Source organism: Chiroxiphia lanceolata, chromosome 21 (assembly GCF_009829145.1).
Source record: "Chiroxiphia lanceolata isolate bChiLan1 chromosome 21, bChiLan1.pri, whole genome shotgun sequence".
NCBI lineage: Eukaryota > Metazoa > Chordata > Aves > Passeriformes > Pipridae > Chiroxiphia > Chiroxiphia lanceolata.
The window spans coordinates 2,792,062-2,808,293 of record NC_045657.1 but is presented as its reverse complement, the minus strand read 5'-3'; the positions used below and the strand labels follow the sequence as shown (position 1 = coordinate 2,808,293).

The 16,232-nt window shown below is 52.8% G+C and overlaps 1 protein-coding gene across 1 annotated transcript in view; it reads left to right on the top strand.

The window, feature by feature from the left end:
* NOTCH1 (notch receptor 1) overlaps nucleotides 1-15,940 on the top strand; it is a 43,708-nt gene extending 27,768 nt beyond the window's left edge. The window contains exons 13-34 of the mRNA XM_032708503.1: nucleotides 71-263; nucleotides 478-623; nucleotides 1,189-1,302; nucleotides 2,287-2,406; nucleotides 2,700-2,852; nucleotides 3,277-3,505; nucleotides 3,639-3,840; nucleotides 3,967-4,120; nucleotides 4,346-4,530; nucleotides 4,728-4,860; nucleotides 5,174-5,431; nucleotides 5,540-5,652; nucleotides 6,163-6,734; nucleotides 7,437-7,865; nucleotides 8,666-8,814; nucleotides 9,448-9,664; nucleotides 10,016-10,100; nucleotides 10,310-10,475; nucleotides 11,195-11,490; nucleotides 11,783-11,930; nucleotides 12,048-12,145; nucleotides 12,585-15,940. Coding sequence (XP_032564394.1) covers nucleotides 71-263; nucleotides 478-623; nucleotides 1,189-1,302; nucleotides 2,287-2,406; nucleotides 2,700-2,852; nucleotides 3,277-3,505; nucleotides 3,639-3,840; nucleotides 3,967-4,120; nucleotides 4,346-4,530; nucleotides 4,728-4,860; nucleotides 5,174-5,431; nucleotides 5,540-5,652; nucleotides 6,163-6,734; nucleotides 7,437-7,865; nucleotides 8,666-8,814; nucleotides 9,448-9,664; nucleotides 10,016-10,100; nucleotides 10,310-10,475; nucleotides 11,195-11,490; nucleotides 11,783-11,930; nucleotides 12,048-12,145; nucleotides 12,585-14,054 — 5,630 coding nt within the window. The 3' untranslated portion in view covers nucleotides 14,055-15,940. The remainder of the gene's footprint in view (nucleotides 1-70; nucleotides 264-477; nucleotides 624-1,188; nucleotides 1,303-2,286; nucleotides 2,407-2,699; nucleotides 2,853-3,276; nucleotides 3,506-3,638; nucleotides 3,841-3,966; nucleotides 4,121-4,345; nucleotides 4,531-4,727; nucleotides 4,861-5,173; nucleotides 5,432-5,539; nucleotides 5,653-6,162; nucleotides 6,735-7,436; nucleotides 7,866-8,665; nucleotides 8,815-9,447; nucleotides 9,665-10,015; nucleotides 10,101-10,309; nucleotides 10,476-11,194; nucleotides 11,491-11,782; nucleotides 11,931-12,047; nucleotides 12,146-12,584) is intronic.
* The last annotated feature ends 292 nt before the right edge of the window (nucleotides 15,941-16,232 follow it).

The window sequence follows — 16,232 nt, the reverse complement described above, 5'->3', positions numbered from 1 at the left end:
AGGCAGAATGCACCCCCCTGCCATGCTGTGCATCCCATGGGGTAACTTTTCCTCACTCCCCCTTTCCCAGGGCGCATGTGCAACATCAACATCGACGAGTGTGCCAGCAACCCCTGCCACAACGGGGGCACGTGCAAGGATGGCATCAACGGCTTCACCTGCCTCTGCCCCGAGGGCTTCCACGACCCCAAGTGCCTGTCTGAAGTGAACGAGTGCAACAGCAACCCCTGCATCCATGGAAAATGCCATGATGGATTGAATGGGTAGGTTGGAAGGCACAGGGGCTGCTGGGGTAGCAAAGTCGGGGTTAGAGGAGGGCGAGCATCTGTCCCCCAAGTCAGTGCTTGTCCATGCTCTGTGCCAGCGCTGTCGGATATATTCCTGCAGTGGCACGATTAGGGGCCAGGATTTGCTGGGTAAATGATGGCTGGTGTAGCCTGGAGGACCAGATCTTTATACCCCAATTTTTCCCCAAAGCTACAAGTGTGACTGTGACCCAGGCTGGAGTGGGACCAACTGCGACATTAACAACAACGAGTGTGAATCCAATCCCTGCATGAACGGTGGCACCTGCAAGGACATGACCAGCGGCTACATCTGCACCTGCAGGGAGGGCTTCAGCGGTAAGAGGGGGTTAGATTGGATATTTGGGAAAAGTTCTTCTTGGGAAATGGTGACCAGGCACTGGAACAGGCTGCCCAGGGAAATGGTGGAGTTGCCATCCCTGGAAGTGTTCAAAAGGCATGTGAACATGCCACTTGGGACATGGTTTAGTGATGAACATTGTGGTGCTGGTTGGACTCAATAGTCTTAGAGGGCTTTTCCAGCCCTAACAATTCTGTGATTCCATGATTCTAGGGGTGCAGCCAGGGATGCTACCTTGTCCCCCCTGTGCTGGTGTCTGGGGGAGAGCTGTGAGTGGGCATTCCCATGATGCTGGGTGGGCTGGAGGCCTCACTGTGGGAGCGGTGGAGCCCCAGGTCTGTCTGGGAGCTGTGGCAGTGCAGCGAGCCTGGGTACCTTCAGCAAAGTTTGGGCACTCCTGGCTGGGGCTGAGCATAGGAGGCTTTTCCAGAGCAATGAGTGGGCTGTTACCATTGTCACCATGTCCCCACTGTATGCTCAGCCCCCTCCCACCAGCACATGCAGCTCTATCACAGCTGACTTTATCTATTTTTCTTAAAACAGGCCCCAACTGCCAGACCAATATCAACGAATGTGCTTCCAACCCATGCCTGAACCAGGGCACGTGCATCGATGATGTCGCTGGCTACACCTGCAACTGCCTCCTGCCCTACACAGGTGAGGGGGCACCCTGTGCCCCACCACAGCTCTGTGGGGCATCTGCTTCACATTTGACACCAAACTGGTCCCTCTGAACGTGCAACAAACCAGCACCAAGCACAGAGGCTTCCCTTGCACTGCCCTGCCGTGGGGCTGCCCACAGCCACGGCTCCACCTCCCCTCTCCACAGCGCAGCTGGAGGAAATTTGCAGGAGCTTTGGGAAGCTGCCAGACACAGCTTCCTCCCTCCTTATCCTCCTCCTCCTTCTGGAGGGCACCAGGGTGCTGGTGGCTCAGGGGCAGCAGCACCCGGTGGCCGCCCCGCTCACACCCCACCGCCCAAGGGGGTCACCAGTGCTGGTGGCCCCGCTCTGCAGCCACGATGCTCTCGCTGGAGGGAGCGAGCCGAGGCCGAGGGGCCGGGGGATTCTGCTGAGCCAATTCCTGTTTGCCGGCCTCCCGCTTCCGCTCGCGCAGAGCGGCGCAGCCGGTGCACAATTGCAGGAAGCCATGAGCCGTTTCCTGCCCTCGGCAGTGGCCATAGAAACCCCTGGGGGGGACGGGGACTGGGCAGGCGGGGAGGGGAAGGCTCTGGAAAATAGCAAAAGGCCAGTTCAGGAGATACTGGCTGACAGGGAAGATAAGGGTTCGGAGGGAACGTGTCCCCTGGCTGGACGTAAACAGGAAAAGCGGTGGAGAGGGACAGGGGGGAGGGAGTGCAAGGGGGGAAAAGACACCCGAGCAGCACTTCCCTGCCAAAGGAAGTGTGCAGTGCTTTAATGCAGCCCGGATTGCCAGGGTTTAAAGGGTTCGTGGGAGACGTGGGGTCATGGGCGACCAGGGATGGAGGAGACGGTCCCAGCTGGGCTGCCCTGGGGTGGTGGGGAAGCCCAGAACCTCCCCCAGAGCTGGCAGCAGCCCAGGGCAGGGAACAGGAGTAGTAGGATCTTGGGCCACCCGTTGTTTCGGAGGGGGTGTCAGTGGGTGCTTGTGCCTGTGCAGGAGCCACCTGTGAGGATGTGCTGGCCCCCTGCGCTGGCAGCCCCTGCAAGAACGGTGGCGAGTGCCGGGAGTCGGAAGATTACAAGAGCTTCTCCTGCAGTTGCCCCCCTGGCTGGCAAGGTATGGGCATGGACTGTTTGGGGGTTCAGCACACCCTGCTCCCCTCAGGGAGGGAAAGGCAGAGGGGAGGGGGCATGGCCAGGGAGCAGCCCTGCATGGTGCCAGGCTTTGGGGAGGGTCCTGACCTGCCCCATGGCTCAGCCAGGCAGCCACTGCCTACACCCCTTGGCAAGGGCAGTTTGCTGGGAGGGCTCCTGTCTCTGGTGTGAGCAGTGCCCAAGACATCATTGTCGTCCCCGGGGCTTTCACCAGCACCTCCAGCCCTCATGGCCCTTGTCCTGTTCTGTCCCCAGGTCAGACCTGTGAGATTGACATCAATGAGTGTGTGAAGAGCCCCTGCCGAAATGGGGCCACGTGCCAGAACACCAACGGGAGCTACCGCTGTGCCTGCAGGACCGGCTTCTCTGGCCGCAACTGCGACACCGACATCGACGACTGCAAGCCCAGTAAGAGCAGGGGCTGCCCCATGGGCCATGCTCAGCCCGGCCCTGAGCCATCAGCTTCATCCCCCTTCCTTGTGTTGGGATTTTCCTCCCTGTGCATGGGCTGCCACTGCAGCCTGGGCTGGGCTGTGAGCCCTGCTGAGGCTTTTGGGCCACCTCAAATACATCCCGGACAAGCCGTGTCAGTCTAAGGCCAGATGGGAGCAGGAGGAAGGAGGCTGGGGATAATGTGTCCCATGTGCCCTCCTTGTGCCCAGTCTCCTCGTGGGGCTGGTTTAGCTTCTGCCCAGTGCCTGGGCTCAGTCCCATCCCTCCACGCAGCCAGGGAATGTGTGTGGGGACAGTGCTGTGGGGCACCTCCTGAGCTGGGCTGCTGCACTGTGCCTAGACCCATCTCATCTTCACATGCATATCCCTCCTTCTCCAGACCCGTGCCACAACGGTGGCTCCTGCTCCGATGGCATTGGCACGTTCTTCTGCGAGTGCCTGGCTGGTTTCCGTGGGCCCAAGTGTGAGGAGGACATCAACGAGTGCGCCAGCAACCCCTGCAAGAACGGGGCCAACTGCACCGACTGCGTCAACAGCTACACCTGCACCTGCCCCTCCGGCTTCAGCGGCATCCACTGCGAGAACAACACACCCGACTGCACGGAGAGGTACAGCCCTGCCATGGCTGGGGCAAGGGCTGAGGTCCCCCTGCTGCCCCATAGCCCTGGGCTGGTGGGTGGGGGCTTTGGTGTGGAGATTACCCAGTGGTGACTCGCTGGGATGTGATGTCTGTGTTCCCAGCTCCTGCTTCAACGGTGGGACCTGCGTGGATGGCATCAACACCTTCACCTGCGTCTGTCTGCCCGGCTTCACGGGCAGCTACTGCGAGCACAACATCAATGAGTGTGACTCCAAGCCATGCCTGAATGGGGGCACGTGTCAGGACAGCTACGGGACGTACAAGTGCACTTGTCCCCAGGGATACACCGGGCTCAACTGCCAGGTAGAGAAACCTCGGGCAGTGCTCACCTCTGCATGCTGCCCTGGGGATCTGGGGGGTCACTGCAGTCTCCACTCCTGCAGAAGCCCTGCTGGGTCCTGACCCTCATCTCTTGCTCTGCTCCCCCAGAACCTGGTGCGCTGGTGTGACTCCTCTCCCTGCAAAAATGGAGGCAAGTGCTGGCAGACCAACAACTTGTACCGCTGTGAGTGCAACAGCGGGTGGACAGGGCTCTACTGCGACGTCCCCAGTGTCTCCTGCGAGGTGGCTGCCAAGCAGCAAGGTATGTCCCTGCCGTGTGTGGTCTCACAGAGCCAGGCTGGGGTCAGTTCTCTTGGTGGGGATCTTTGGCACAACCAGAGTGATCTCAAGGGTTGCTGCAACATGCACCACCCTGGGCTGCAGTCCTGGCTGTGGTTCCTGGTGGGATGCATGATGGCTGGGATGTGGCCTAGTGGTATGTGTGTGTCACCAAGGTCCCTGCATCTCACTCTGCTCTCCCTGACAGGTATCGATGTAGCACATCTCTGCAGGAACTCAGGGCTCTGTGTAGACACTGGCAACACTCACTTCTGCCGCTGCCAGGCCGGCTACACTGGCAGCTACTGCGAGGAGCAGGTGGATGAGTGCTCCCCCAACCCCTGCCAGAACGGAGCCACCTGCACAGACTACCTGGGAGGCTACTCCTGCGAGGTGTGTGCCATGGGGGCCAGTGACACCCAGAGAAAAATTCCCAGTTAGTGCCTTCCTGCTGCCCAAGGAGCTGCCCTGGCTTCAGGCTGGTGCTGTGCCCCTTCACTAAGTTGGAGGCTGGGGTGCTGGCTGTGCTCCTGCAGCCAGTTGGGAATTGAGGGAACCTCTCTGATAGTTCCCCTCTTCCCTCCTTGCAGTGTGTGGCTGGTTATCATGGAGTTAACTGCTCAGAGGAGATCAATGAGTGCTTGTCCCACCCATGCCAGAACGGAGGAACCTGCATCGATCTCATCAATACCTACAAATGCTCCTGCCCCAGAGGAACCCAAGGTAAATTAACTCCCCAGGCTGGGGCATTAGTGGGCTGAGTGCAGATATCCTTGGATTCTGCTCATTAGCTGCTGGGGTTAGCAGCAGCAGGCGCAGTGGTGGAGGTTGGTGTTCGCTCGCGGGCTTACCCATCAAGGCCACGCAGCCTCGGCCTTGGCCGCGCGGTGCCGCGTCCCCCCTGCCCGAGCTGGGGCTCAGGCTGCCACTGCCGTGGTCAGGCTCAGCCCCTCCGCAGGGAAGGCTCGCACACGGGACCACCGGGCACCCCGACACTGTTTGATGAGCTGTGTGGGTTGTTCCCCCATCTCTCTAGGGGTGCACTGTGAGATCAATGTGGATGACTGCAGCCCTTTCTTTGATCCTGTCACCCTGGGGCCCAAGTGCTTTAACAATGGCAAGTGCAAGGATCGGGTAGGGGGCTACAGCTGCATCTGCCCCCCTGGCTTTGTAGGGGAGCGCTGCGAGGGAGACGTCAATGAGTGCCTGTCCAACCCCTGCGACGCCCGCGGCACCCAGAACTGCGTGCAGCGGGTCAACGACTACAAATGCGAGTGCAGACCTGGCTATGCAGGTGAGCACCGTGTGTCCCCCCTCTCCAGAGCCCAGCCCTGCAGCCCCCAGGCCCCCCCAGGCATCCCCGCGCCTTCCTCTGCTCCTCACACACTCCTCTCCCTCACAGGCCGTCGCTGTGACACTGTGGTGGACGGGTGTAAAGGCAAACCCTGCAGAAATGGTGGGACGTGTGCTGTTGCCAGCAACACTGGCCGTGGTTTCATCTGCAAGTGCCCCCCGGTAGGTACCTGCTCCTCTCCAGCTCTGAGCATGGCATCTTGTAAAGGCCCTGCAAGCCAGCCCTGTGCTCAAGGGGTGGTCAAGGGGCCAGTTTAGCCCCTGAGGCTTCCCCAGCTGGAATAGCCAGTGGAGGATGCTTTGCTGTGGGTGCTCACGGGCAGGACATGTCTGTATTTGCACACCCCACGTGCTTGCAAGGACACTGTGATAGGGTCAGAGAGAAGACAGCCTGCAGGTACCATGCACAGCTCTGTAGGACTGGCTCTTCCTAGCTGACTGTTATTTGCACCACCTAAAAGTGGAGCAGGTAGCTTTGGAGACCTCACTTTATTTTAAGGCGATTCTCTAACAGGGTTTACATTCTAGATTATTCTTGCTTATCACTAGTCTTAGAGGATGCACCAGAGCCATGCCTTGATTCCCTGGGTTTCCCAGAACACACACATGGGTTAGGCTGCTCGTAGGACAGCATCAGCGTTTCTGACTCCCTCCTTGCTGTCCCCTGCCCAGGGATTCGTGGGCGCCACCTGCGAGAATGACTCCCGCACGTGTGGGAACCTGCACTGCCTGAACGGCGGCACCTGCATCTCCATGCACAAGAGCTCCAAGTGCATGTGCGCGCCGGCCTTCACGGGCCCCGAGTGCCAGTACCCGGCCAGCAGCCCCTGCATGTCCAACCCCTGCTACAACGGGGGCACCTGCGAGTTCTTCGGCGATGCCTCCCCCTACTACCGCTGCAACTGCCCCGCCAACTTCAACGGCCTCAACTGCCACATCCTCGACTTCGACTTCCAGGGTGGGATCGGGCAGGACATCATCCCGCCCAAAATCGAGGAGAAGTGCGAGATCGCGGTTTGCGCGGGGTACGCCGGCAACAAGATCTGCGACGGGAAGTGCAACAACCACGCCTGTGGCTGGGACGGGGGCGACTGCTCCCTCAATTTCAACGATCCCTGGAAGAACTGCTCCCAGTCTCTGCAGTGCTGGAAGTATTTCAACGATGGCAAGTGTGATTCCCAGTGCAATAACGCTGGCTGCCTCTACGATGGATTTGACTGCCAGAAATACGAGGGGCAGTGCAAGTAAGTGACTTGCTCACTGACCCTCTTGTTTTATAGACAAGACCTCCTGATGTGCTGATCACCTGGAGGTATTTTCTGCTTGCATCTGCTAAAGCTCCTGGATGCAGACCTGTGTTCACTCTCTGCATTCTGTTCTGCTGCCTATGAGCAAGCAACCATGCTTCCCTGTAGTCTCACTGAATTTATATCCACTTAGAAGTTCTCTGGGTTTGGCTCATTCCAGATGGCTTCCCTGTCCTTGCCTGTATCACTCCATAGAAGTGAATTGTCCAACTCACAGCAGTAACACAGTGAGTTTCAAGGCAGGGAGACCCCAGATGGAAGAGCAGCCAGGAAACATGATGATGTTAACATCCAAACATTTCCCAAACATTGTCTTTGGCAACAGCATGAACTTAATCCCAGATTCCTGGACCAACTCTGGTCTGAGTAACTATTCTGTGTCCCCATGTCTTCTCTGAGTCACAGTAATTTCTCTTTTTTTCTGTCATCTAAATTGCGATTTGCAATTTAACAGCTGCCATCTCACCTGCAGAGGTGAATGCTTTCTGTGTAAACTGGTTTAGTGTCCATCAGAGTGAAGCATATTTATACAGAAGCGAGGTCCCTGTGGACCACCACTGCTTTTCTGAGCAGATGGGTGATATGTGCAGTACTTGGTCTAATTCATTCTCCTGCCTTTCTTCTTCTTCTTCCTCCCAGCCCTCTCTATGACCAGTACTGCAAAGATCACTTCTCAGATGGCCACTGTGACCAGGGCTGCAACAACTTTGAGTGCGAATGGGATGGTCTGGACTGTGCAAACAACATGCCAGAGAAGCTGGCAGATGGCACACTGGTGGTGGTGGTGCTCATCACCCCAGAGAACCTGAAGAACAACTCCTTCAACTTCCTGAGGGAGCTGAGCCGAGTGCTGCACACCAACGTGGTCTTCAAGAAGAACCCCAAGGGAGAGTATATGATCTTTCCATATTATGGCAATGAGGAGGAGCTGAAAAAACACTACATCAAGAGGTCCACAGAGGACTGGTCAGATATGTCCAGTGCTGTCATCAACAAAGTGAAGAGCAGCCTTTACTCCAGGGCTGGCAGGAGGCAGAAGAGGGAGCTCGATCAGATGGACATCAGAGGGTAAGGGGGACCAGTGGGATCCTTTCCTCACTGAGCAGCACTTGTTTTCTGTGTTCATAATAGTAACACGCTATAAAGGGAAGGATGTAGGCCAGATAATTGTATTTGGAAGTTGCTTTCTGTGTGAACAGAAACCGGATTTTGCTCCCATGTGGGAAAATCGAGGGATCATTCAGGAGTCCCTGATACAATGCTGCGCCGACTCTCACGATTGAAGGAGTCCTGTGTATTGTTGGGAGCCAGGGCTGGGCTGGGTGGGACCTGGAAGCAGAGGTTGGCCTGACCGACTGTCTGACTTCAGGAAGTCATTAAGTTAAGCCTCAGTTTCTCCCTGGGAAATGCTTTCTAGAGCTTTGTTGTAAAACTCAATTACTGCAAACTGTGTTTGGAGATCTTTGGTGTAAACATATAGATCCAACCTGCTCCCTCTCCGTGGGCTTAATCAAAAACCACTGAAAGCAAAGGAGTTAGAGCAGCGAAACTGATGTGAGAAGATCTGAGGGCTCCCAAACAGCATTATTTAAGATACTGTAGTGTCTAGGTAATTTTAAAACATTGTGAAGTGGAGGCTCCCTTCCATTCCTGTAGATAAAGAATTGGATTTCACAGTATTTATTGAGGCAAATCCAATAGAACATGAGTGGGAGCTGCAGGGTTTGGGCCACAGGGAAGCAAGGAGATGGGTTCCCACCTTCTAATTCCCACTGATGGGGGGTTAAAGAGGGAAGGGAGATGGGGCTCTTGTGTCTTCTCAGTGTGGTCATTGCTCCCTGTTCCTTATCGACTTTTCTCTCCCACAGATCCATCGTTTACTTGGAAATTGATAACCGCCAGTGCATCCAGTCGTCCTCCCAGTGCTTCCAGAGTGCAACTGATGTGGCAGCATTCCTGGGTGCCTTGGCCTCCCTTGGCAACCTGAACATACCCTACAAAATAGAAGCTGTTAAAAGTAAGTACAGCTTGTCAGCTGGGGAAGAGAAGCAACCAAAACTTTCCATCCTTACCTGGGTTTAGTTATCTGTCAATTGGCTGCATTTGAACACAGTCTGGTTTTAATAAACCTCACATCTCTTTTCCTGGAAGTCTTTTCTTAAAAAATAAAGCAAAACCAGTTTAGTGGTTTTTTTCTTAGTCTGGGTTTTATTTCAAAATCATTATCACTCTAAAAGTTATTTTAAAAAAAAAAAAAAAGAAAAGAAAAAGAAAACCCAAGCAGCCCCAATCAATCAGTGACATGCAAGGAGTTGAAGTTTGTATCTTGAAAATCCCCCCTAAATCCTTTTGTCTTAACAGCTCAATGCAAGCGCAATGATTTGAAGTTTGCTAATCCTTTTCCTTAAAGGAGAAAAAAGTGAAGCTGTCTCCTGGTGCAGGCTGGCTTGTGCAGCCGAGAATTTGCCGATAGTTTGCAATTCTGATTAATAGCGTATAAAATGACCTTATTTTGGGGAGGGGGGGTGGTGGCTGATTTAGATCAGACTTAGGTACCTCTATTAACTAATTTTCCTTCATTTCCACTCTGTCCCTGGTTTGCTATGCAGCTTAATGTCTCAGCATCTCTTTGTGCCCCACTGTTTTGTAGGTGAAACAGCTGAGCCCGCGACGAACTCCCAGCTGTATCCTATGTACGTGGTGGTGGCTGCACTGGTCTTGCTTGCTTTCATTGGACTGGGAGTACTGGTGTCTCGTAAGCGGCGCAGGGAGCATGGGCAGCTTTGGTTCCCAGAAGGCTTCAAAGTGACAGAGTCGAGCAAGAAGAAGCGGCGAGAACCACTTGGGGAGGACTCCGTTGGACTGAAGTGAGTAGTTTGCTTGCTGACACACATTAAACACGGTGGGTCTGCTCGGGGCTCTTCTGAAAGAGCCCATCGGAGTTTTGTCCTCTAGTTCATCGTGTTGGTGTAGCAGGGAGGAGAAAAATCAGGGTTCTTAAAGTCTTGCATGGGGAAAACAGTGTTCCCATCTGGAGGAGGGTTTTAAATGCTTCATGATCTGTTTGCACTTGGTAAAAAATGAAAGGCAATCTGAGGGGAACCTCCTGGAAATTGCCTGGTTGATTGTTCTTTCAGTTCGTGCATGCACATGGACACAGGCACTCAGGGACAGTTCCTACAGAGGAGGTAACTTTTTGTATGGTTCTATTTTTAAAGACCCCTCAAAAATGCTTCGGACGGCACGCTGATGGATGACAACCAAAATGAGTGGGGTGATGAGGAGGACACCAAGAAGTTCAGGGTAAGCCCTCTGCCACATTCCCTTTCCGTGCTGCAGACAGTCACTGGCTGGGTTAGTCACAGAGGGAGCAGAGGGACCCTCAGGGCTGCTGTGCATTGTTGCTCTCAGCTCCTTTGCCTGTGACAAACACACCTTGGAGACTCACAGAGCTTCCCAGGCTGGAGCTCAGCCCCCTCCTCACACCCTGATTCCCTGCTGTGGTTCCTCAGTTCGAGGAGCAGGCGATGCTGCCGGACACGGACGACCAGACGGATCACAGGCAGTGGACCCAGCAGCACCTGGATGCCGCTGACCTGCGCATCTCCTCCATGGCCCCTACTCCTCCACAGGGGGAAATCGATGCCGACTGCATGGACGTCAACGTCAGAGGGCCGGGTAAGGTGGAACCCCTTTCACTTCTGCACTGGTCGTCAGCTCATCTCAAACCTTCCCTCGCCCCTTGCAGAGGAGCAGCCCCAGACAGCCCTACCTGCCTCTTGTTAGTACAGAGTCACTGCTACGTGTTCTGCATCACACAGTTGCTGTTGTGCATGATTTAGAGATAGACCTTATCGCATTTTGCTTTCCATTAGAGCTCTTTTGTTTAATCACTGAGGTGGAAATCGGAGAATACAGAGAAAGTGCCTATTAAATCACCCAGGTTATCTCTGTGCCACTTGTAGATTTCTCCCCTCCCACCAACCTGCACATTTCAGTCTTTTTTCAGGTTTTTAACTATATTAATAGCTTTTAAATTAATACAAACACTTGATCTTCCCCACATCTGTGAAGTTGCCCTCTGAAATAATGGAGATTTATTTACCATCCTCAATTTGATTTGAGCAGCCTTCCTTATAAGCTGCACCTTCCATGGTGGAGTCTGCAAGCTAGCAGATGAAATAGGAAAAGCAGCGAGTGATGAGATACCACGAAGGAATTTCAGATCCATATCAGAGGAAGGATATTCGTGTTTGATGTTTAGAACCAGTCAGGAACACAGCCTTGCTGCACCCACGAGAATAAGCATCTATCACAGACAGAGCATCTCGCTGATCCGCCTGCATTACAGAAGGGTAAAAAGCCTTTTTTTTCATGGGGTTCCCCTGTGCTTTCAGACGGCTTCACCCCCCTCATGATCGCCTCGTGCAGCGGAGGAGGGCTGGAGACTGGCAACAGTGAGGAGGAGGACGATGCTCCCGCTGTCATCTCGGATTTCATTTACCAAGGCGCCAGCCTGCACAACCAGACCGACCGCACGGGCGAGACGGCGCTGCACCTGGCCGCCAGGTATTCCCGCTCCGACGCTGCCAAGCGCCTGCTGGAGGCCAGTGCCGATGCCAACATCCAGGACAACATGGGCCGGACGCCCCTCCACGCCGCCGTCTCGGCCGATGCCCAAGGAGTCTTCCAGGTAATGGATCCCTTGGCCACCGGTCTCGGGGGTTTTCAGGTGCTGTGTGTTGAGTCAGTCACACAGCTGAGCTCATCGCAGGGCCTCCAGCTCCAACCTGGGCAAGGTGAGGGGTGAAAGTCGTAAAAATTGAAGCAACCCCACAGCAGCATCCCTGGTCTGGGAGTGGGGGACTGGAGGGCCCAACCTCTGGAAAAGGCATTGCAGGTCCTGCGACCCGGACACTTGGAGTGTCTGCTGTCTGTCCCTCCTAACATTTGTGTTTCTTGTCCTTTGTCCCTTTTTGTGGCAGATCCTGATTAGGAACAGGGCAACAGACCTTGATGCCCGGATGCACGATGGGACCACTCCTCTGATCCTGGCTGCTCGCTTGGCTGTGGAGGGAATGCTGGACGACCTCATCAACTGCCACGCGGACGTCAACGCCGTGGATGATCTAGGTACTGAGGCAAATAAAACACGGGCTCTCTCACATGTGGAAGGAAAGGGCTGCTTGCTCTTGCTATTACTCTTACCTCTCACTAATGTGTGTTGCATTTCATGGTCTTCCTCTCCAGGCAAGTCAGCCCTGCACTGGGCAGCTGCTGTGAATAATGTTGAAGCTGCAGTGGTCCTTCTGAAGAATGGTGCCAATAAGGACATGCAGAACAATAAGGTAATGTCTCCTAGGCTGACATATGCAAGGAAAGAACCATCTGGGGAGTCTGTTAAAGAGCAATTTTTGCCAGACAAGTGTCTGGCACTGAGACTCTGATTTGATTGTTCTGCTGTGAATGAAGTTGCTGGAATTAGCTCAAAGGAGTACTGTGGGATTTGGTCATATGGTTGATGTTGAGGGGCCACGCAGTGTTTGGTGGGAAGTTTGGTACAGTGTTTTTGTGGCCATCTCCAGCGTGTTCAGGGTCACTCTTAGGGTTCCTGGTTTGATATCAGTAGAAGGACAGGCTCTGGTCAGGAGGGTAGGAAAAAGCAGCACCAAAATCTCACCAGACAGATGATTGTGGACAAGATGGTGTTGGGCGTGGAGCTCAGGGCAGTGTTAGCCAGGGGAATCTGTGAACTCAACCCTAACCATCTTTTTGCTGGGTTTCCAGGAGGAGACCCCACTGTTCCTCGCAGCCAGAGAAGGGAGCTACGAAACCGCCAAGGTCCTTCTGGACCACTTTGCCAACCGGGACATCACGGACCACATGGACCGCCTGCCGCGGGACATCGCCCAGGAGCGCATGCACCACGACATCGTGAGGCTGCTGGACGAGTACAACCTGGTGAGGAGCCCACCACTGCACAACGGCCCCCTGGGAGCGCCCACCCTGTCCCCCCCGCTCTGCTCCCCCAACAGCTACATCGGCAACCTCAAGCCCGCCGTCCAGGGCAAGAAGGCCAGGAAGCCGAGTACCAAGGGCCTGAGCTGCAACGGCAAGGATGCCAAAGACCTCAAAGCCCGGAGGAAAAAATCCCAGGATGGAAAAGGATGCCTGCTTGACAACTCCAGCGTGTTGTCCCCAGTGGACTCCCTGGAGTCGCCCCACGGGTACCTCTCAGATGTGGCCTCTCCTCCGCTGATGACCTCCCCGTTTCAGCAGTCCCCTTCCATGCCCCTGAATCATCTGCCGGGCATGCCGGATGCCCACATGAGCATCAACCACCTCAACATGGCGGGGAAGCAGGATATGGCCATGGGAAGCTCCAGCAGGATGGCCTTCGATTCGGTGCCGCCGCGTCTCTCCCACCTGCCCGTGTCCAGCCCCAGCACGGTGATGAGCAACGCCCCGATGAGCTTCTCTGTCGGGGGAGCAGCCGGGCTGAACGGGCAGTGTGACTGGCTCACCAGGCTGCAGAACGGGATGGTCCAGAGCCAGTACAACCCCCTGAGAGGCAACATCCAACCCGGGGCTCACCAGCAGCCCCAAAACCTCCAGCACGGCATGATGACCTCCCTGCACAACGGCCTGCCCACCACCAGCTTGTCGCAGATGATGAGCTACCAGGCCATGCCCAACACCCGGCTGGCGTCCCAGCCCCACCTGATGCAGAGCCAGCAGCTCCAGCAGATGCAGCAGCAGCAGCTCCAGCAGCAGAACCTGCAGCCGCAGCAGCAGCCGCAGCAGCCCCAGCAGCCGCCGCCACCGCAGCAGCCGCAGCAGCACCACAACCCCGGCTCCAACGGGAGCGGCCACATGGGCCAGAATTTCCTTGGTACGGAGCTGAGCCAGCCCGACATGCAGCCGGTGAGCAGCAGCAGCATGGCAGTGCACACCATCCTGCCCCAGGATTCCCAGATGCTGCCCACGTCCCTGCCGTCCTCCCTCGCCCAGCCCATGACCACCACGCAGTTCCTAACCCCGCCTTCCCAGCACAGTTATTCCTCCCCCTTGGACAACACCCCCAGCCACCAGCTCCAGGTGCCCGACCACCCTTTCCTAACGCCGTCTCCGGAGTCGCCGGACCAGTGGTCCAGCTCGTCTCCTCATTCCAACGTGTCCGACTGGTCCGAGGGCATCTCCAGCCCTCCCACGAGTATGCAGTCACAGATGGGACACATCCCCGAAGCCTTCAAGTAAAACAACGTGTTTTAGAGACACTGGTGCTCAGTGAGAGTCAGAAGCTCGAGGGAGATCTTTTTTTTTTTTTTTTTAAAGGACCTTGGATGCTTTTATTAAAGGATCCTTTTTAAATATGTTTTTATAAAAAAAAAAAAAGGAAAAAAAAAGAAAAAGACACATTTAATTCCTTTTTTTTTTTTTTTAGTATTTATTTATGTACTTTTTACTTTACATGAAAACACTGCCTTTTTTATTTATATGTTCTATTGTTAAGAACTCAATGTGGGACACCAGTTGTGTTTCAAGAAATGGACAAATTAGGTTTTTATAGGACGTTCTCTTTTGTTTGGGGGGATTCATTGTGTTTGATTTGAGAGGAAATGTTTATGTAAAGCTATAAGCAGCAATTTGTGATTCTGAAATGCCATTAATTTATTTTTTTTCTCTTTCAACTCAGAAAGAGAGGTGAGAAAGAAAAGGGGAATTAAAAATTGACTAAAAATACCACTCCTTAGGGGGGGGGAAAATTAAGTATCAACAAATTTTTTTAAATGTACTTTAAAATGTTTCCTTTGCTGTTATATGAGAGGACATTTTATGGTACCAGTCATGAATCTTTGTTTAAATTTCAGTATTATACAGTTGTACATTTGCCTTGATAATAGAAATTTTTGTTCTCTCTTGTTTTTATATATATATATAAAAATATATATATTTAAATGATTTTTATGATCTAAAAAAAAAAAAGGAAAGAAAATCAGGATTATAGACCTGTAAGAACAGGTTCTAAGCTAAAAAAAAAAACCCAACTACAAAACATGAATACTGTCCCCCATCAAACAGAAGTGTATTTGCCAAATTTCCAAGAGAGCAAGCCCGTTAACTGTGGAGTATATACACAAAGGACACTTAATTTTACTTTGAATATCTTTACTGGTTTTGGTTTTTTTTTTTGTTGTTGTTGTTGTTGTTTTTTCGTGTTTGCCTTTGAGTAACTGTTTAAGAAATAAATGCCAATATAAACTTTGTAAAACCACATCCTTATTTTAAGGATGGCCTGCCTATTTTAAAAGAGGGCGTGTCTATTAATGCAGACACCCTGAGTGAGATTACAAAGCATTAGAACACTGCCACCACCACGTGCTCGCCCGGCTCCAGCTCCTCTGGCAGTGCCACTGCTGCTGGTTTTAGTGGGATGCTGGACTGGCTAAAACTGGAGGGCGAAGGACAGCACAGCTGAGCCTGTGCTGTGAAACCTTAACATTTTGTTCTGTAACGTTAGCCTGGAGTGATGCATCTTTTTTTATATTGGTGTACACTCTTTCTGTGTATCATGTAAAGTATAGTATAAGCCTGTGGCAGATTTAATGTTTGTAAATATCTTTTTTTTTTTTTTTTTTTAAAGAAAAGGTGGATTTTGTTTCAAAAATCTAAATGAGCAAGTCTTAAATATATCATAAATATATCACCTTATAGAGGTGTTGGAATATCACTCACTCGGGTGCAAAGGCAAGCAGACACCCTAAGACTAGATATGTGTATGGGACAGGCAGATAGAGAGCAGTTAATCAAGAAAACCTAAGAAAAGGGTTCCTTTTCCTCATTCCTTTTTATTAGAACACCAAATAAAATGGATATTTCTCAAGGCCCAGCGCCTTGCTGAGCACTCATCTTAGTTAACATTTCAGACCATTGTTATTGTGACACGCCTAATATGAGTGATAAAAACATCACGTGGTGTTGAACCTTCCTATGTTTTATAAACTAGAGTGTAGTTTAAGAAAAGATATCTTCTGTAATAAAGCTATCTACATGCAAAGTTGTAGTTTGCAAAAATGATGTATTTTTTTTGGTTAACTGATTTGCAATAAATGATGCTTCTGGGCATCTAGATTTTACTAAAACTGGAACTTAGTGTTTTTGTTACGGAGCGGTTGAAATCTGGGCTTGACACCTGCTGGTTCTCAATGCTGCAGGGCTGCCTTTTGGCACAGAGTGCTGGAGCTTCCCCAACATCTTGTTCTCTGTGTAGAATCTCAGAGCAGGGCTTTGGACAGTGAAAATTTCTCCTTAACTTGTGAGAAACTCTCACTGACTTGAGGCATCTGGTCTGAGCAAGGCAGGAGGGGCTCTGAAAAGCACGTTCAAAGTACTGTAAAATTTTGCTTTCTAATCAGTTTTTTTAGGAGCATTTTC